General features: G+C 43.8%; 1 protein-coding gene across 5 annotated transcripts in view; it reads left to right on the top strand.

Moving 5' to 3' along the window:
• Positions 1-9,465, top strand: part of LOC133387733 (lanosterol synthase-like) — a 69,380-nt gene extending 59,915 nt beyond the window's left edge. For 4 of the 5 annotated variants that reach the window (XM_061633128.1, XM_061633129.1, XM_061633127.1 and 1 more), the window contains 6 exons: positions 1,177-1,282; positions 1,987-2,052; positions 3,385-3,465; positions 4,784-4,954; positions 5,714-5,792; positions 7,482-9,465. In XM_061633128.1, coding sequence (XP_061489112.1) covers positions 1,177-1,282; positions 1,987-2,052; positions 3,385-3,465; positions 4,784-4,954; positions 5,714-5,792; positions 7,482-7,661 — 683 coding nt within the window. In that variant the 3' untranslated portion in view covers positions 7,662-9,465. The remainder of the gene's footprint in view (positions 1-1,176; positions 1,283-1,986; positions 2,053-3,384; positions 3,466-4,783; positions 4,955-5,713; positions 5,793-7,481) is intronic. The other variant, XM_061633126.1, reaches the window with a different exon arrangement.
• Positions 9,466-20,693: the final 11,228 nt, after the last annotated feature.

Raw genomic sequence — 20,693 nt, 5'->3', positions numbered from 1 at the left:
CTGCACTGTCCTCTCTGGCCATTACATCAGTGGCACAGCAGTGCAGCGAAGAGCAGTAGTGATGGGAGCAAGGCACCAGGGCTGTGCTGCCAGAGTCCCCAGTGTGAGTCCTGTGCTCCATTACAGATATTTGCAGATTGGGTCTGGCCTTGAAGGTAGCCTGGAAACTGCAGCTGGCCCACAATGCCACAGCATCCCTCCTGATGACAGTGGGGAGCCAAGAGTGCATAAATGACCACACTGTGTCAGTTACAGTGGCTGTCAATGAGTTAATGGGCCCAATTCCAGATACTACACCATCTGGGACTTGCTTATTTTAGAAACCACCTCTTTCTCTCTCTCTCAATATGACCCTCTTTGTAGTCTTTGGCAGGCAGGGGGCGGAGGACTCTCCAAAGTGCCATCCTCTGGAGAGGGTAGAACTGTGACTAAAAGGGACAGAATACATGCTAAGCCAGAGGTGGGGAACCCTTTCTCTGTCAGGGGCCACATTACCTTTGGGGTATTTTTGGGGGGATCACATGCCAGTGGCGGGTGTGGCCTGAGCAACTACTGCTCTCTCTCTCTCTTTTCTCTCTCTCTACTGCTCTCTCTCTCTCTTTCGCCACCCCTTTTTTACTCACTCTCTTTCTCGTTCTTGCTCTTTTCCCTTCTCCCCACCTACTGGGCTGTTAGGGGAGATGCACATAATTCTTGCCAGAGGTCTGAACTTATTTCTTGCAAAGGGCTTCGGCCCCTCTACTTTCCATCACTTCATTTGTTTCAGCTCCCACCCCCCAATATTTTTACCCTTCCACATTCCTGGTTCTTTCCAGGCCAGGGTCTGTATGTTTTCCTCTTGTTGCCAGTTGCCCACCCCTGCGCTAGGTCATGAGAGGGTCTCCCTAATAGATCTTTGCAAAACAACCACATGCATAGACCATTTTTTTCCTATAGGTTTTTGGTGAATGAAGGAAGGATAGGTGCGAGGTGTTGGATTTTGGCCTGTTGGCTTTTGTGACTTTCCCCCCCTGCTGTTGTCTTCACCGCTAGGTTTTTGCTCCTTTTTAAAAAATATAATATTGTTTGTTTATCTTTTGGGACAATGTTGTTTTATCATTTCATAAGCCACCTTGAATGGTGGAAGAAGCAGGATACACATATTTTGAATAAAATTCTTCACGTTATGTTTTTCAGCTGACTGTATGGTAGACCACACCTATACAGAATGTACTTCATCAGTAATGCAGGCATTGAGACATTTTGAGAAAAGATTCCCACACCACCGGGTGGATGAAATCAGGTAAAGGAGTGGAGGAAATCCCCAGAAGCTGAGGAGGATATTACTGTTACAAATCATAACATGATATGCTTAGAGTTCAGGAGTTGAAATCACAGACTGTACTTTTTGCATTTAATTGCCATTTAATTTCAACCTGTATATATATATTTTAAAAATTATACCTATCTGCTTATATACCTGACAACCAAGGATCATATGGTACATCTGATGAAGTTGACATTGGTCTTTAAAGTGGCATAAGGCTTTTTGTTGTTTTTGGTGCAACAGACCAACACAGGTATTCTTCTAATACATATACACACAGCATACATGCTGTTTCTGACATGGAAGTGATACTTGTGGAGGATGTCCATCTTGTGTGAAGCTGCTCCTGATGGTTTAAGTATTCTTAAAGATAGATGAGGATGACTCTTTGTGTTCATTGGTCTTCACTTGGTAGGCAGGGACCCATTACTGAATCACAGCCTGAGCTAAGGTGGGTCACAATAGCAACACTACCACCATACAAATACATGGTAAAACATTAAGAAGTGGATCCCTAAATCCATGTTTGGGTTAAACGCAGGGAGGATCCAAGTTCTGAAAAGGTCGCAGGCTGCTTTAGGCCATTGAATGTCATTTTTACAAGGGATTCACCTGAATTGTAGTCTCATCCATAGCCTGTTTAGATGGAAATTTAAGAAGACTCCTTTGTATCTTTCCAGTGACACTCTCATTAAGGGTTTGCAGTATTGTCGTGATATGCAGAAAGCTGATGGCTCCTGGTTAGGGTGAGTGACTTACAAATATTGTAAGGGCTCCTGCTGGGAGGAAGGGTGGGATAGAAATCAAATAATAATAAATAAATCAAATATTGCACACTGAACTTGGCTGCAGCACTTGTCACTGTAGTTTCCAACTGGGTGTGAGCACTTGGAATTGTGAAATTTGGACTTTGTTACTAATTAAGCTTTAAAACCGTCATCTTTTAAATGAGTTTCCTACACAATAATTTGGGAGAAGAAAGAAGAGACTAGCTAGTGCAACATGCTTTTTCATTGTTTCAACCAGTGGCTCATCCAATTAGAGGGAGTGCTGTGAATCATCCTTCCACTTGCAGGATATTTGACAGACAGCTCTCATGTTGTGATAATCACCTAAGCCTTTGTGATCAGTGTTCCATCTCTAAGCAGCCTTGTGTGCAATGTGACACATCTGGTGGGACTCTCTATTAACTTTAGTGTCACTCTCCAGCAGGGCTCTGCTGGCTGTTGCTTCCAGCGGCAGACCTCCAGAGGTCTGGAGCAGCTTGCTTTTTCAGTATTCTCTATGTACACAAATCTATTCTGGGATGGAGAGTAAAAACACATACACGGAATGCGATTTCTCATGGAGGCACAAATTGTCTTACCACTGTGGAGGGGTGCACTGCAGCCTAGCTCTACGCACATAAAAGAAAACACAGGAGCATCCAGTCTCTTTTGAGGCAATGGGTTCCTCAATAAGCAGTGAGAGAGCAATTAGCAGTTTTAAGTACAGACCTCATCCCGGTCTGTGTCTGTGTTGGAATTGCTTTTTAAGATATTTTAAAAGTTGTTTTTTAAAATATGATTTAAGATGCTTTGTTTTAATATGTTTTTAAAGATGTTTTGCTTTAATAAGTTTTAAAGTTTTTTGTTTTTAAGATGTTTTAAAGTGCATTTAGTGTTTTTGTTTGATGCCCTGGGCTCCTTCTGGGAGGAAGGGTGGGATATACATTTAATAATAAATAATAATGTGATTAGGAGGCCCAGTTCCTTGAGCTTTGTGAGGTTCTGGCTTTGTCAAGGAGTTTCACAGCAGATTTGTGATAGCGTAGGCATGAAGACCCTCAGCTGCACCCCTAATTTCACTATCTTGAACTGAGTCCTATCTGTGGATGGTAAAACTTTGAAACGCTGCTGCTGAGAAGATACCTTCACGTTGCTGGTTCACTGTTTTGTGTGCCTTATGCAGGGATGTGGTATGAAAGTTTTGAAGGAAATACATAAAGGTCAAATGAAAAGTCCTACTCAAAGGATGGGAACTGTCATCTGTTTCAGTATCTTGTATTCTGTGGCTAATGAGTTTTCCCTCCTCTACAGGAATTGGGGTGTATGTTTCACATACGGCACTTGGTTTGCACTAGAAGCATTTGCGTGTATGGGATACATTTACCATCATGGGTGAGTAAGCAGCCTCTCAGGCAGAACATTAGTACTCATGCTCCAATGGAAGGAGAAAGTCGAATCTCCGGTAAAAGGGGTCGAGGTCCACTCAGCCTTCCATCCATCTGTGGTCAGTAAAATGAGTACCCGGCATATGCTGGGGGGGTGGGGGTAAAGAAAGGCCGGGGAAGGAACTGGCAATCCCACCCCATATATACGGTCTGCCTAGTAAAACGTCGCAAAACGTCACCCTAAGAGTCGGAAACGACTCGCACTATAAATGCGGGGACACCTTTACCTTTTAGGAGTAAGGTTATTTCTAGAATCATTTTAGTGGATTTACCTTCCAACATTGGTACACAATAAAGGTAGCTCATTGTCCCTCTTCCATATTTTTCTAAAGCTCTGCAAGAATCTGCCTCTCTTGAGCAGAGATGGTTTGACTGTGATGTTATTGTGACCCAGGTCAGGGGGGAGGGCTGGCAGGGGGAGGACTCTGACTTTGAGGACTTGAGCAAGAGATTGAGGGAGGAGGTCTTGCAGTGTCCCCAGATTCCTCCTTCCCCTGTGGGAACGCAGGGAGAGCTGTCAGAGAGCTGTGGAGGGCACTCCCTCTGCTCCAGTGGTGGAGGAGACACCTGACCAGTTGGCAGATTCCCAGCCGGACATCCAGCAGTTTCCCACGCCCACCCAGACGGCCAGCCCCCCTCAGTTGGAGGGGAAAGTCGAGGTCCAGCCCCTCTCCCCCCCCCCCTTGCAGGATTCAGAGGCACAAAGGAGCAAACGTTTGCACGGGAAAGGGAAACCTATTTAAGTGGGTGGAGGCAAGGAAGGGGTGCTGAGTCAATGTCTGCAACTGGAGAGTAGGTTAGTCAGTGTCAGGGAAATAGTTCCTAGAAAGCATAGTTAGATGAATGAGTCGAAAGCCTTTTAAGGTTGATGTAACTTGAATAAAATGAGAAAGCTTTACTGAAACGTGTGTGCCTGCGTTCCTCGGCTCTGAATGGGACAGATGTGAGACAAAGTGAAAATATCATTAGCAGTAGATGTTGTATGTTTTGAGGAGTGGGAGACAGTATCAGGCAGAATATTCTGTCTTTGCACAATGAGTCCTCAGAATGTTAATGCTCATGTGCATGAAGAACTGACAGCCTAATCCGCTATGTATGCTTACACAGAAATAAATCCAACTCAGTTCAGTGGGATTTACTGCAGGTCAGTGTGCATAAGAATATTTAGATGCAGCCAAAGCCCACAATGGAACAAAACCAAATGAGGCATCTCATAGGCTATTATCTCTCTCTCTCTCTCTCCCTCTCTCTTTCATCTTTTATAGGGTGGCATGCAAGGAAGTGACCAAGGGCTGTGAGTTCTTGGTCTCCAAGCAAATGAAAGATGGTGGCTGGGGAGAGGAATTTGAATCCTACAAGTTATGCAAATATATTCAGCACACAGTATCCCAGATCCACCACACTGCCTGGGCTCTGTTGGGGCTGATGGCTGTTGGGTAAGTGCAGAAGCTGCAGTTATGTATCTTAGCAAAGGCTTCTGTCTGCCTTTGCCCAAGTGATTTCTGCAACTGTTAGAAAAGCCAAAACCAGACTCCCCCCACCCCCGAAAAATCAATGCCTGGCAGTGAAGAGTTGGGCTGTGTCAAGCAAGATATGCCAAGGGCTCATACTTCCAAGCTTTGGCAGAAGTGGGCTGATTTGTCCTGAGTCCATTCCCTCTGAAGGCATTTTTACAAACATGTCATCATCCATAGTTTGAGTACACTGTATCACTTGCCGATTCTTTGTTCGGGGCCTGTTAGCCCAGATGGGCTAGCCATGGGAGATGCAGCTACCAGAGCAGAAAAGCAGTGATCTGAACCTCAACAAGAAGAGGTAGCTGTTTCATGAAGTATCTCTGGTTGTGCTTCTTTTCACTGGGTACCATTATGCCTCAAAATAACATGGAAAAGCAGGCTAAAAGAGCTATGTCTGTCACTTTTTCTCTCATACGCACAGTAACAGTCTCTTCTGCCTCTCATGCCACATAGCTAGTTTTTTTAAACTTTAGAGAGGACTAAATTCTCATGCAGTGTGGTACATACATGTTCTAGGTGTTCCTTAGCCCAGGCAACTGTAGTCTTGCCAAAAAGAAAGGTGATTGAGACTGTCTTAATTCAGCTGAACTTGGTAAAGTGTACAGATCCTCTTCTCTCTAGAAATAGCTATAGTGATATGCTGACAAACTAGTGGCCAGTATTCTGTTGGCTTTGCAGATATCCTGATGTTCGAGTTCTGGAAAGGGGAATCAAAGTTTTGATTGACAAACAGACATCCATTGGGGACTGGCCTCAGGTGTGTTACAGCTCCCCCCCCTTTTCTTAATCAAATATCCTCATAGTAAGGTTGCCAGGAAGAATACATTTCAGCTGTCAAATGCCTGAGTGACTGGGAACATCTTATATTCACCCTAAATGCTAATAATGTGGGGGACAGATGCACCTTACCAGAGAGGGCATTCCATAAGTGGGGATGCAACTGAGAAGGCCCTGTTGTGGGTCACCACTAGCCCATTGTTATGGACTTTGACCATGGCCGGTATATACACGACTAGAAATAACAGCAAGTAGTTAGAGTACAGGTGGCTAACCTGTGGCCTTCCAGATGCTGTTGGACTCCAACCCCCATAAGCCCCAGCCAACATAGCCAATAGTCAGAGATGGTGGGAGTTGTAAACATATCTGGAAAAGCAGCCCACCACCCATGTGGCAGATTTTGGGGTACAATTAAAAAGCAGCAAACTGCCCATTCATTGTTATATCATTGTTATAATTGTTATTTTTACCATGGAATATATATTTGGCTTTTCTGCCTGAGAGGCCAAAATGTCTTTAGCCATCTCTGCTACATTTTAATTGACTTCGGTCTCTGATTCCTACTTCTGGAACAGGGGTTACCAACCAATGGGCACATTTTGAATTTTGAGAAAGTGCTGTGGGCACCAGTCACAAAATGGCTGCCATGGGGGCATGACAAAACATGAAAAGGCTGTTGGGGGTGGGACACAGCATAGTGCACAATTACAGAGAGTACAGTTACTGCTGCTTCAAGTCCCACCCCCAGGACAATCTCAGGTTTACCATGGGAAGTTAAGATATGTTCTGCTGGTTCTGACTGTGAAGATCACACAATATTGACTTTTCTTGCATACGCGCGCGCGCGCGCGTGCGCGCACTCTCTCTCTCTCTCTCTCTGATGCTGTTGCTGTATGACGGGGCATTCCCCAGCACCAGGCAAAATTGATGGGGGAGCCCCACCATATTCACTGTCTTGCATACATGTACACACTCACAGTATGCCTGCAGACTACAGGCACACATGCTTCTCTCTCTCTCTCTCATTCACTCCCTCTCTCTCACACACACACACTTTGCATATACATCTCTCCCTCTCTGCCCAAGTGCATTTCTCCCTCTCTCTCACAGACCACATGTACACAGAGACTGCATATTCATCCCCCCCTCTCCTCTCTCACCCCCCCATAGACCACACTTACATGCATAAGCTTCCTCCATCCCTCATATACACACATTGGTGTCTACCGGAATTTTTTTGGGGGGGGGATTTTTCCAGGGGGACAGCAGCAAAGAAAAACACTGAAAGGGTGTAGGCTAATTTCTCAAAAATTGACAAGAATGGAGTTGCCTCACACAGGATCTACACATGCTAGAAACATACTTTTTTAATGAAAGCTGGGAATCCAGGGGATTATATTTCATCCCAGGGGCACCAAAACAGGCCTTGGAGAGCGCCATGGGCACCCAGGTGCCAGACTGGTGAGCCCTGTTCTACAACCCTGTTTGCCAACCAAGTGTTTGGTGATATGTAGGAAAGAGACTGTTGCTCTTGAGAGCATTTCCCATGCTGCGGTAAACATCCAATTACTTTGTGTCTTGGTTCTCAAATAGGATTTAATCACTGTAAAATCAGGACAGAAGATTGCATAGTTTGTTCAGGGCATTCCTCTCTTGCCTCTCTCCTCAGGGTGACATTGCTACAGTATTCTGCAAAGCTGGTACTCTCCACTACAGTGGCTACCGAATCATCTTCCCTATTTTTGCACTTGCCCGCTTTACCCGCCTTTATCCTAGTAGCCTTGTCACTAAAGACCTTCTGAACAATGGATCTGTACATTCGGAGCAGGGTCAGACTAGAGGATGCTGAGCAGATAGAGATGCATTGTCATTCCTGAGAGCTTGTACTTCCACCTTCTCAACATCACACAGTGCTTTACTTTCTTGGTTGTTTATCTCTCTGCAGTATATGCTGTTTATTTTTTATTTTTAAAAAATACAATGTTAATTAACTTGAAACATTTATTTTGTGCAAACATCTTTAATTCATCTTACTTATTCTCATAACCTTCCTGTGAGATTGGCAAGGTGGGGAGGGTGTTGGCAACGAAGCTGGGAGATAATGCCTTTTCTTTGCCAGGCTAACTGATCTAACAGCATTTGTGGCTGGGAATAGCTTAAACCATCACATGAGCTATTGCCCACTCATGAACCACAAGGGTCATGTGTGGACTGAGCAGGTGAGGGAACTATCTGCTGAACACTTGTGAGTTTGCTATTCGGTCAGTCCCATAACATATCCACTACTTAAATATAATTCATAGATCTTAGAATGAATAGCTTCAGTCTGTAGCTGGTTTACTATTTGGTGTCTTCCAAGTGGAGCCTGCGCATCTCCCAAAAGCACCACAGCGGAATATAACAGGTGGAATCTAACAAGTATGTTTTAGTCTCCCTTTCATTTGTTGGTAAATTTCTTTGTGTTCTATTTAGTTGTTGGCCTCTACTAAAAGCTATGTGGCAAACATCACACATTGATGGGCAACCAGTGGGACATACAACAATTTCTTTCTATTCCAGAAAAAGGATTTTCTACATTTAATTTCATTACCATGTCAAGTAATGCCTATTAAATTGTGGAGATGTTACTGCTTGTTATATACAGCTACTGCAATATGGGTCTGGTTCACATAGAATTTTAGTGCAGGTCTGGTGCTACTCACAGCCCCTTTTAATTTGCATGATTCACATGATGTGACTGGCAATCAGCAGCTAAAACACAGTTTTCCCCTTTAAATCCGTAGTAAAAACATGCTGTTTTAATCCAAAAAGAGAAGGTAAATACATCTCCAGTTCGTATCTCTAGGGGCTTGTAGATGCTTTACTCCGATGCTTCCCCTCTCCATGCCCACTCCCTCCGCCTCCCTTTGTTCATGACATTTCCTGTTTGGCTGCTGGCTCCAGTTCTGCAAGCCTGCTGCAAACGGTGCTTTATTTTTCTTTCCCACCCCAATCTGTGCACAAAAGCATAACTCTGTTCAAGCAAATATTTGCATTCCAACTGGATTGTAGCAGTGAAAACACAAATAATCGCACTTGGGGGGGTTATGAAACTCCGGAACAAACTGAGCATGCTCAGTTGCCAACATAAACAGAGGAAGTGAAATCTTGACCTTAAGAGGGCATGGTCATTAGGAAGCTGTGTGATCAATCCTTTCCCTTCAGTGTGAATGAAAAGCACCGGGTTTGCAGCTGGCTTTGAGCCCCCTATGTGGACTGTGCAAACAGAAAATGGAGGTAAAAGCAGCGTTTTTAATACGAGGTTTTGCTCCCATGTGGATAAGCCCATGGTGTTGAGCAGTGAAATGCCCTTTTCACATTGAGCAACTCACAACTACTTCATAGTAGTAGCAACAGTTTGAAATGAAATGAAATCTGGCACAGGAAAATAGTGTAGATGTAGCCTTAGGGATAGTTTCTGCCTGTTAAAAACTGTCTCCATTTTCTTCTTTCCACTTTTCTAGAATGTAGGGGAAAGGTCTGAGTCAATAAGCTCCTGAATATATGACTGTATTTGATTATGAATATGACTGTATTGTGAACTTATCTGGTGATTTAATTATTTGCTCTAGAAATGTGTATCATTAATAAAATATGACCAACCAACCCCTCAATCCATTGAGGGTTAATCCTTTCAGTGACTTCAAGCTCTGGCCTAGCAAAAGGTCCATCACCACTTGGCCAAAGGGACATGACCATAGATACTATGACACCAGGTTTAGTCAGATACCATAGGGCCACCATGATTTTGGTAGAAGCTCCTGAAGTTCCAAGGGCTCATGATGCCTCCTTACCTATCCCTTCCAATCAATATAACGATTAGCATCACAAAGAGCTGCTCAGACTTCATCTGCCTCCTTTCCACTTCTGGCCCATTACTCTCTTCCATTACATCACTGCTATTACAGTACTTTTTCATGGTTTGCCTAACAACAGGACAGAGAATTGTGACAGCCCCCACAGCATTATTCTAGTTAAGACTCTTTTTAGCCTAAGGGCTCATCTACATGGTGGTTTACTGTGTGTTTGGTGCTACTCATATCTCCTTTTAATTTATGTGGTTCACATGAAGTTACCAGCAAACAGAAGCTATCACACAGTTTTCCTCCTGTGAATCCGTACTAAGCCAATCCTCTGATAATACAAAAAGTGGAGGAAAAACCATCTCCTCTGTGCTGTGCTCCTCCTTGTAGACCCTTTGCTCTGATGCTTTTAGGTGGGTGTGTCAATCGTTCCCCTCTCCACACCTAGGGTTACCATCATTTTGTCATTTCAAAAAGAGTACATTTGGCTTCGATAAGTGAAAAGTAAGAGTATGCTGTTGCACCATCTCAAAAAGAGTACATGTACTCTTAAAAGAGTACGGTTGGTAACCCTATCCACACCCACTATATCCTCCTTCCTTCTTTCATTTCTTTTCCTGTGAGCTGACAAACAACTTCTAGCTGCTCTCCTCCATTCTGCTGATCTTTTTTATGTTGCTGAAAATGGTGCCATTATTTTTCTTTTCCCACTAACTTGCGTGCAAAAACATAACACTGCTCAAGCAAAGATTTGTATTTCAGCTGTATCGTACCAGCAAAAATACAAATAATTGCACTTCCGTGTTGTTTTTTTAAATGGAACCTGATAGAACAAACTGAGCATGCTCAGTTGCCAAGAAACCAGAGGGAGTGGAAATGTTAAATAAGAGGGTGTGGTCATTAGGAAACTGCGTGATTGAGCCTTCCCCTCAATGTGAATAGAAAACACTGAGCAGTTGGCATTGAGCCTTTACTGTGGATGCTGTAAATAGAAAAAGGAGGTAAAAACAGTGTCTTTAGTACAAAGTAATGTTCCCATGTGGATAAGCCCTAAGTACAGCTTTAAAGGGCTGCTAGATGATCATAGGATAGAACTATGCTGCTCTTCTCTTGGCTCTTTTAGAAGGAAAACATGCATTTAAAATCTCATAGTGGGTAAAGTCATACGAGGGAACAATGGTTCTAGGGCATGCTCTTAGGACACATGGACCTTTCTGATTCAGAGGCAGTATGCTTGAGGAATGTTTACTGGGGTGCAACAGCAGGGAAGGGCTATTTTTCCCATGTCCTAGTTGTGGCCTTTCCCAAAGCTTCTGTTTAGTCATTGTGGGCAGCAGGATGGACTAGATGGACTTTTGGTTAGAGCCATCAAGGCTCCTTTTATATTCTTATAATGGAGAAACATTGGAGGAGCTAAGCAGGTCTGAGTCTGGTCAGTGTTTGTATGGGAGACCTCCCAGGAACCCTAGCTACAGTGCCTGGAGTTCTATCATGGAAGAAAGATGAAGTAGAAATATAATAAATAAAATGGAGCAGGTAATGGTGGGTAAGGAAAGGGTTCAGTGCTTTGACACAGACACAGACAAACTGACACAGACACACACACACAGCTACCTCTAATCCCAGTTGCCCCTCTGGAAATGGCTTTTTGATTTTAACAGGGTGGTTGGAGTAATGTTTCGTGCATCTTTGTGGAATGCTTTTTTGGCCCTGGGAATGCCATAGATGAAGGCAGGAAAGGTGAATGTCATATGTGCCATAAATATTCTTCTGGGTCGGGGGCTGGGCTGACTGAGGGCAGCCTCACACATAGCATAGTGGAAAGATTAAGTATACCCTCAGGGAGGTATGTCCAGTTCCACTTTGCTTGCGTAATACATACATTAGAATCATGTTTTTTTTTACTTTTAGAGGTTACTTATTAACATATACAATAAAACCTTTACAGCTGGATGACTGTTTTTTGGTCTGAGAGCCAATCCTCTGGAGGCCACGTGCCAGTGGCGGATGCGGCCAAAGCAAAAGTGGCCATGGCCAAATGGTTTGTGGTCACAGAAACAGCAAACACACAACACATAGGAATGTAATGTCATGCAATGTTCATACTTACCAAACAATTGGCCCTTGGGTCAGACTGATGGACTATGACAAGGACTGTTTGCCCTGCTCTACCATAGCAAGCACAAAACATTTGGTCCAATAGTCTGGTTTTGATTTACTACACTAACTGGCTGATGTAAAGTATTCAATTTAAACTGCACGCTCATAGTTTCATATTTCACAATGTATGCCATACATACTGCATTAATATACCTAAATCTCTTTTCATTTTGGCTAAGAATTGTGCCGTGGGATAGTGGCAATAGCGTACTGCTACTGGGCCACTCCAGGTCGACATCCCTTTATTTAATTTTTTTGGGGGGGGAGATCCTTACTGGGTCCTTATGTCTCTAGCACTACAGCCACCCGAGTAACTCCTGAGTAAGCCTCAAGCTTAGAGTGATACTTTCTACAATGTTCAAGATGGGTCAGTCCATTCTGTCATGCAGTGCAATGCAACGCAACTGGGGAGGGGAGAGATCCTTCCAAGGAAACCACCCTCCTTTGCAGATCAGCTGGGCAAGGAATAGTTAATCCCTATACACTCTCCCACCATCCGCCACACTGTCCACCTGCCGAGATGCAATCAAGAGGGGCTTGTGGCAGCATGGACTGTTTGCTCATTTCCTGAGGGGAAGTCTGATCATCCCCCAATCGGTATGTGGAGGGGAAAGAGAGGGGAGAGTTTGTTCTTCCCAGCAAGAGGCCCTTTGCCCCCCCCAGAAGAATCTTATTATTTTCTCCGTGGGTGGGTGTTATGTTTAGCACAGGTAAAAATGCTAAGAAAATGTGAAGGACGAGGGTAGAGTGAACTGGTGTGTGTGGGAGGATGAGGCATCTGCGCTCCTTCTCTGTGCAAGGAAATTTCTGGTTGAGGAAATGGCATCCTAGCCCCTTCCTCTCCTCTCAGCTTTAACCTCTCATCCATCCCTCTTTCCAGCAATAAAAAGATAATTCAGGAGTCCTGCCATTTCACTTTTCGCTCCTTTTAATTCCTTCCAACCCTGTCCCTTCCTCCCACAACCTGGGTTGGGGAATCCAGTGATGCACTTTCTTCCCCCCTCCCCATTTTGGAGTGTCAAACCCAGGAGTCCAGCCAGTTAATCTTTCACTTTCCTTTCTGATCTCCCCAGTGCAACACCCTTCCTCCCAAGAGTGGAGATAAATAATCCAGGATTGTACCACACACACTTAGGGCTGGGAAGAAAACCCAGAATTCCTGGCACCCAACCTTTATTTACTGACTGACTACTGATTGTGTTTATACCCTTCTTTTCAGCCAACATGACTTCTCCTGTAGGGGCTTATAACAATTAAAACCCAACATTAAGCTACAATGTATGTGGGGAGTATCATCCCCATTTGAGAGATGAAGAGAGCTTTGTGTAGTGTGTGTATGTGTTTGAATGAGAGAGTGAAAGAGGGGGGAGGTGTGTATGTATGTGTGGTATGTGAGGGGGTGTGGCTGCAAGGGGGCTTGGCATGATTCATGAAAGGACCCTGCACTTCTAAAGTTGTTACTACACTACTTGATAGTGGAGTTATGTGCTCCTCACTTCCCCAAGCAGAAAGAAGTACTACCTAGGTTTGGTTTCCTTTGAATGAGTGAACACTGGAGACTTACAGCATTTTGTGTAATATTTCCTTATTTACAAGTATACACACAGAACATAAATGAAGCAAAGAGGTATGCCTACAAGGCAGCAGATTTGCTACCCCACATCAGATCTCCATTCCCCAAAGTGCCTTAAGGCTTCACCCAACTCATAGGTCTCCTCCAGGATGTGTGCTGATTTATCCCCCATACTGAACTATATCTGCCCCCTTTTCCCTCAAATAATGATGGGTATTTCATTAAAACACACACAGAGAGACTCCCAACTCTCTCCTTAGCTCCTTTTGAGGAAACACCAAGCAAACATTGTAGACTATTAACACATGATCTGCTTAACAAATTATCTGTTAGAAACAGTATCATTTACATGCAGCCACGAGACTGCATCTCAGAAGAATCACACCGCGAGGCTGCTCCAATTCAGTGAATTTATATACCCTGAACAAGGACATGAGGAGATTAGCATTGGTATCTGGCCACATTTCATTTTGGTGGTTGGTGGTCAACTACTCAGATGAAGAAGTGAATAGAGAGATGTGAGAACAAATGATATACCTTACAGTATTACCAGAGTATTGCCGTAAATCACTTAACCTTCAATTTCTTCTGGGAAGCAGGTAAGTTGTGTTTTATTTCCTCCTCTCCTGTTGACTCGCTTCTGTGTGCCATGCATACATACATACAGTACCTAGTGTAAACATTTTGAGCTTTTGGAGCTTGTTTAATGTTTTTCTTTAGAAAAAATATTAAGGATCCACATTTGTGTATGAATTATTACAACAGCATTTTTTGAATATCAACAACCCATATTCATCAGCTCCTCCATGTGTTTACAGACTAATAATTGGTGGGTGCTGCAAAAAGTATCACATCATAGTCTCTTTGCCCAAACCGTGGGAAGAACTGAATTTCCCTACAGTGCCAAGTTGGTGAAAACATTTGTTATTATGCAATGTGGCTAAGAAATCAGCGACTGTATTTCAAAAAGAGAGTGAGCGTTCGTTCAGTCTGCCTTTGTTAAAGTCACACTTCATGGTCTCAAAGAGCAACTTCACCAGCTCAGTCTTCCCTCTGGCCACCATGGCTTTGGAGAGTTCAAGCACCTCAGCTGTGTGATGACGACACACCAGCCTAAGTTCCTGTTGCACTCGCTGTTTGGGATATTTCTCCTCAGCCTTCTTCAACCACAGCTCGACTTCCTTCATCAGCATCTCCATATTTATCAGTAGTAATACAAGACCACCTCATGTCAAACAGCTATGCCCCGCCCCTTTTGAGTTTGATGGATGACATCAGCGGAAGGCCCACCCCAGAAGGCCCACCCCACCATTTCCAGTTCCCCTGATGACCTCACTGGATATCCTGTCCCCCAGAAGCCCCAGCCCTCATGCTCCACCCCGGAAACGGTAGCCATGTGACCCCCCAGGAGCACATGGCCCTCGTTGGACTAATGGGCATATTTTGACTCAAAATGGGGTCCTGGATTGGTCGCTATAGGGGCATGTGGCCCCTCTATGAGCACGTGGTCTCCAGGGGACCAATCTGAAGAGGTTTAAAAACCAAAGGTGAAAGCAGGGTGCCGGAAATGCCCCCCTGTCCAGATTGCTCCCTATAGGGGCATGTGACCCCTCTACGAGCACGTGAATGCCTGGGGACCAATCTGAAGAGGTTTAAAACCCAAAGAGTGTCCATTAACCTGGACACATAGGCGACCAGTAGATAAAATTATTATTTATTATTATTATTAACGGTGAAATTAGGATGCCAGAAATGGATCCCAAAGGGGACTATTTCCACCCCTCCTCTCCAGAACAGCCCTATAGGGATAAGTAACCCCTCTACAGCTACGTCACCCAATGGGGGAGGTTTTGAAACCCTAACCAATCAGGAGAGGGGACGGAGAGACCTGGTACAGAAGTGCATTTTGCAAGCCCAGACACGCTCTGAGGGTCGAACATGGAACCAGCCTGCGAATCAGCATCTGGGCTAGTAGGTTTTTCCTATCCTCTAGCACCTTTGAAAATGCGTTCAAAAAGGCGGGTAAAGCCTAGGAGATTATCGTTCCCACCAGCGAGTATAAAAATTAGCCGTGGAAAGGAAGAACCAGCGCATTTTAGAAAAAAAGGTTCTGTTTCAACAACAAACTTACCTGTGGTGGTGTTTACTGCCGGACAATATCCAGACCCTGAAACCTCATTCCAGGCAAATTCTAGTGAAACCAGGTCCGACACAGAGTGTGAATGTGGGTGTGGGCTGGAGGCTCATTTCCTGAAGGAAGAAGAACTTATGAAATTTGCAGAGGTTGTGGATGGAAGTGTACTTTTTAAGCCCATGGTGGAAAAGGAGGTTGAAGAAAATGAGTGGCTGAAAGATTTAAATGAAGGCTTGGAACAAAGGTGTCCACAGGTAGGTGTTTCTGAGCTGTATTTTTATTAGTGTGTTGTTTTTCCCAGTTTGGTGCAACCCCAATGCTAACGTGCCTCTCTCTTTTTCTTCTATAGGAAGATGTGATGCATGATGGTGATTTGGAAAATCTACACATTGAGAGTTCGCAGGCTGTTAATATTTCCTGCATTTCATGTGTCTGTCCCAACCCTGAAAGCTTGAAGTAGGAGTTTTTGTACCAATAAAAATAGTTTACTTTAGCCCTCGGTGTCCATACTTGTATCAACCAGCAATATGGGGGAGCATGATGAAATTCTCAAAACCACATATTACACACCTGAGGAGGCAGGGAGCTTAGGGGGAGTGAACCAACTATTTCAGGAGGCAAAAAAGCACAGTAGAACACTAAGAAGGAAACATGTTATGACATGGCTTTCAGACCAAGATGCTTACACATTGCATAAGCCAGCCAGAATCCATTTTAAAAGAAACAAGACTATTGTGTCTGATATCGATGCCCAATGGCAGGCTGACTTAGTAGATATGCAATAATTTGGAATAGATCTAATTCAGATTTAGTGCATTCCTCAGAACTGCAATGGATGAAAGCCATGCTGTTTTAAAATATATCTCTTTTTCGGGCTGGTACTGTATGCCTCTTCTTTCTTGAAGCTTTCTGCTTCTGAGGCTTTTTCCTCATCTGTGGTACTCTTTTAAAAGGTCTGGGAGGGCCTGTTAATTGTACCCGTGATGCTTTTCTTTTCAACGCCTTTCTCCTTTTAATATACATCAGCCCCGAGCCCTCTTGTTGGGGTTGTGGATTAACTCTATTCAAAACTGCCTGAGTAACCTGTCCTACCACATCTTTAGCGATATTCCGAGCAGCTGTTTTAGCATGTGGCTTAATAATCTCTAGGCCTCTTCTCAAAAGTGGAACGGCTTTTCGAAAAAGGCTCCTGAATATCCCCCCGATTCCTGCCCCATACATAACAGGCGTACCTTGGTACCCCGGAAGAGCATTTCCAGCCTGGGCCCTGTAATAATCCCGGTAAAGGGTTGGGTCACCATAGGTTTTCAGTATCACCATTTTTTTAAAACGGCAAACCTCTGCGTGGGCAAAAGTGTACCTTCACAATCACCTTTCCAAAACGAAATGGTATGTTTTTGTTCTGATCCGTCTTTATTTCAACACTAATGGTGTCACTACGATGCTTACTCACAGGAATATAGTGTGGTTTGTCATAAACAATGTTGACACAATAGTTATTCTGACCACGCACTGGTACAGAGCACAATAAGGGTACATAGAAGTCCCCAACTACCTGGTGCTCTACGATGTCTGTGTAAATGTACAGCGTGTTGAAGCCACCTGTAACGTCTGCTATAAAAGGCAGCTGTTGTACATGGATGTCGGGAAACAACCCTAATATGTGGGCTAGTTCTTCGCTGCTCTTAAACGTGCAAGCATCATCTGATTTATTGTGTCTGATATCGATGCCCAATGGCAGGCTGACTTAGTAGATATGCAACAATTTTCTAAGCACAACAAGAACTATAGGTACATTTTAACAGTCATAGATATTCTGTCTAAGTATGCATGGGCATTGCCTTTAAAAGACAAGACAGGCAATGAGGCAAGTAAAGCTTTTAAGGTTATATTCAGTCAGAGTGGAAGAAAGCCCCAAAAGCTCCAAATGGACCGAGGCAAAGAGTTTCTAAACAGAGCCGTAAACGGCTTGTTAAAACAGCATGGAGTTCACCACTTTGTCAGCAATAATGAAGTAAAAGCTGCTATTGTTGAACGGTTTAACCGAACTCCGAAATCAAAGATGTGGCGGTATTTTACAGCTAACAATACCTATAGTTATATCGATATCCTACCACAACTCTTAAAAAGTTATAATCATAGTTTTCACAGAACTATCAGAGCAAGGCCTATTGATATTAACCATTCTAATGCCCTGTCGGTATGGAAAACCATTTATGGAGACTGTATTTACAGAAAAGAGGTATCACCGCTGTTCAGGAAAGGAGACCACGTGAGGATTTCTAAAAGCAAGGGGGTATTTGTCAAGGGCTATGAACAAAATTTCACCACAGAGCTGTTTATAGTGGATCAGGTCATCAGAAGAGGAAGGAAACCTGTCTTCCTGTTAAAAGATTATGCAGGGGAGCCTGTAATTGGTTCTTTCTATTCTGAAGAGTTGCAGAAGGTTAATGACAAACAGGACAAGTTGTACAGGATTGAATCAATTCTAACAACAAAAGGCAGGGATAGGAAAAGGTATCATTTAGTGAAATGGTTAGGCTGGCCCAGTAAGTTCAACAGTTGGGTACCTGCTTCTGATCTTTGTGAACCTGCACAGAAGAATGGGGGATAGCGGTTTTTACATTACTCTGCCTAGCAATGCCTGTGTAACTGTTTTTCTGCAGAACACTAGCTCAGCCTTTACTATTCACCTAGCAAGGCCCCTGGATCTGCCAGGAGCGTGGGAAGTAGGCCTAGTTGAGATACAGTACCCACACAGCTGGAACAATCTAACATCTGATTCCCGATTTGAAATTGGTAAAGGAGAAAAAACATGGTCCTACCGTCTGCGACGTGGTTATTACTCAAGCATCCCTGAACTGCTGGAAAACATGAACAGCCTTATACTAGACCAGAACAGCGAGCACCCCGATGTGGTCCTACACTATGACCAAGTGACTAGAATGGTTAGACTTAAATCAGATGATGCTTGCACGTTTAAAAGCAGCGAAGAACTAGCCCACATATTAGGGTTGTTTCCCGACATCCATGTACAACAGCTGCCTTTTATAGCAGACGTTACAGGTGGCTTCAACACGCTGTACATTTACACAGACATCGTAGAGCACCAGGTAGTTGGGGACTTCTATGTACCCTTATTGTGCTCTGTACCAGTGCGTGGTCAGAATAACTATTGTGTCAACATTGTTTATTACAAACCACACTATATTCCTGTGAGTAAGCATCATAGTGACACCATTAGTGTTGAAATAAAGACGGATCAGAACAAAAACATACCATTTTGTTTTGGAAAGGTGATTGTGAAGGTACACTTTTGCCCACGCAGAGGTTTGCCGTTTTAAAAAAATGGTGATACTGAAAACCTATGGTGACCCAACCCTTTACCGGGATTATTACAGGGCCCAGGCTGGAAATGCTCTTCCGGGGTACCAAGGTACGCCTGTTATGTATGGGGCAGGAATCGGGGGGATATTCAGGAGCCTTTTTCGAAAAGCCGTTCCACTTTTGAGAAGAGGCCTAGAGATTATTAAGCCACATGCTAAAACAGCTGCTCGGAATATCGCTAAAGATGTGGTAGGACAGGTTACTCAGGCAGTTTTGAATAGAGTTAATCCACAACCCCAACAAGAGGGCTCGGGGCTGATGTATATTAAAAGGAGAAAGGCGTTGAAAAGAAAAGCATCACGGGTACAATTAACAGGCCCTCCCAGACCTTTTAAAAGAGTACCACAGATGAGGAAAAAGCCTCAGAAGCAGAAAGCTTCAAGAAAGAAGAGGCATACAGTACCAGCCCGAAAAAGAGATATATTTTAAAACAGCATGGCTTTCATCCATTGCAGTTCTGAGGAATGCACTAAATCTGAATTAGATCTATTCCAAATTATTGCATATCTACTAAGTCAGCCTGCCATTGGGCATCGATATCAGACACAATAGTCTTGTTTCTTTTAAAATGGATTCTGGCTGGCTTATGCAATGTGTAAGCATCTTGGTCTGAAAGCCATGTCATAACATGTTTCCTTCTTAGTGTTCTACTGTGCTTTTTTGCCTCCTGAAATAGTTGGTTCACTCCCCCTAAGCTCCCTGCCTCCTCAGGTGTGTAATATGTGGTTTTGAGAATTTCATCATGCTCCCCCATATTGCTGGTTGATACAAGTATGGACACCGAGGGCTAAAGTAAACTATTTTTATTGGTACAAAAACTCCTACTTCAAGCTTTCAGGGTTGGGACAGACACATGAAATGCAGGAAATATTAACAGCCTGCGAACTCTCAATGTGTAGATTTTCCAAATCACCATCATGCATCACATCTTCCTATAGAAGAAAAAGAGAGAGGCACGTTAGCATTGGGGTTGCACCAAACTGGGAAAAACAACACACTAATAAAAATACAGCTCAGAAACACCTACCTGTGGACACCTTTGTTCCAAGCCTTCATTTAAATCTTTCAGCCACTCATTTTCTTCAACCTCCTTTTCCACCATGGGCTTAAAAAGTACACTTCCATCCACAACCTCTGCAAATTTCATAAGTTCTTCTTCCTTCAGGAAATGAGCCTCCAGCCCACACCCACATTCACACTCTGTGTCGGACCTGGTTTCACTAGAATTTGCCTGGAATGAGGTTTCAGGGTCTGGATATTGTCCGGCAGTAAACACCACCACAGGTAAGTTTGTTGTTGAAACAGAACCTTTTTTTCTAAAATGCGCTGGTTCTTCCTTTCCACGGCTAATTTTTATACTCGCTGGTGGGAACGATAATCTCCTAGGCTTTACCCGCCTTTTTGAACGCATTTTCAAAGGTGCTAGAGGATAGGAAAAACCTACTAGCCCAGATGCTGATTCGCAGGCTGGTTCCATGTTCGACCCTCAGAGCGTGTCTGGGCTTGCAAAATGCACTTCTGTACCAGGTCTCTCCGTCCCCTCTCCTGATTGGTTAGGGTTTCAAAACCTCCCCCATTGGGTGACGTAGCTGTAGAGGGGTTACTTATCCCTATAGGGCTGTTCTGGAGAGGAGGGGTGGAAATAGTCCCCTTTGGGATCCATTTCTGGCATCCTAATTTCACCGTTAATAATAATAATAAATAATAATTTTATCTACTGGTCGCCTATGTGTCCAGGTTAATGGACACTCTTTGGGTTTTAAACCTCTTCAGATTGGTCCCCAG

This window comes from Rhineura floridana, chromosome 6 (genome assembly GCF_030035675.1).
Source record: "Rhineura floridana isolate rRhiFlo1 chromosome 6, rRhiFlo1.hap2, whole genome shotgun sequence".
NCBI classification, from domain to species: domain Eukaryota; kingdom Metazoa; phylum Chordata; class Lepidosauria; order Squamata; family Rhineuridae; genus Rhineura; species Rhineura floridana.
This window is presented reverse-complemented; position numbering and strand designations above follow the sequence as displayed.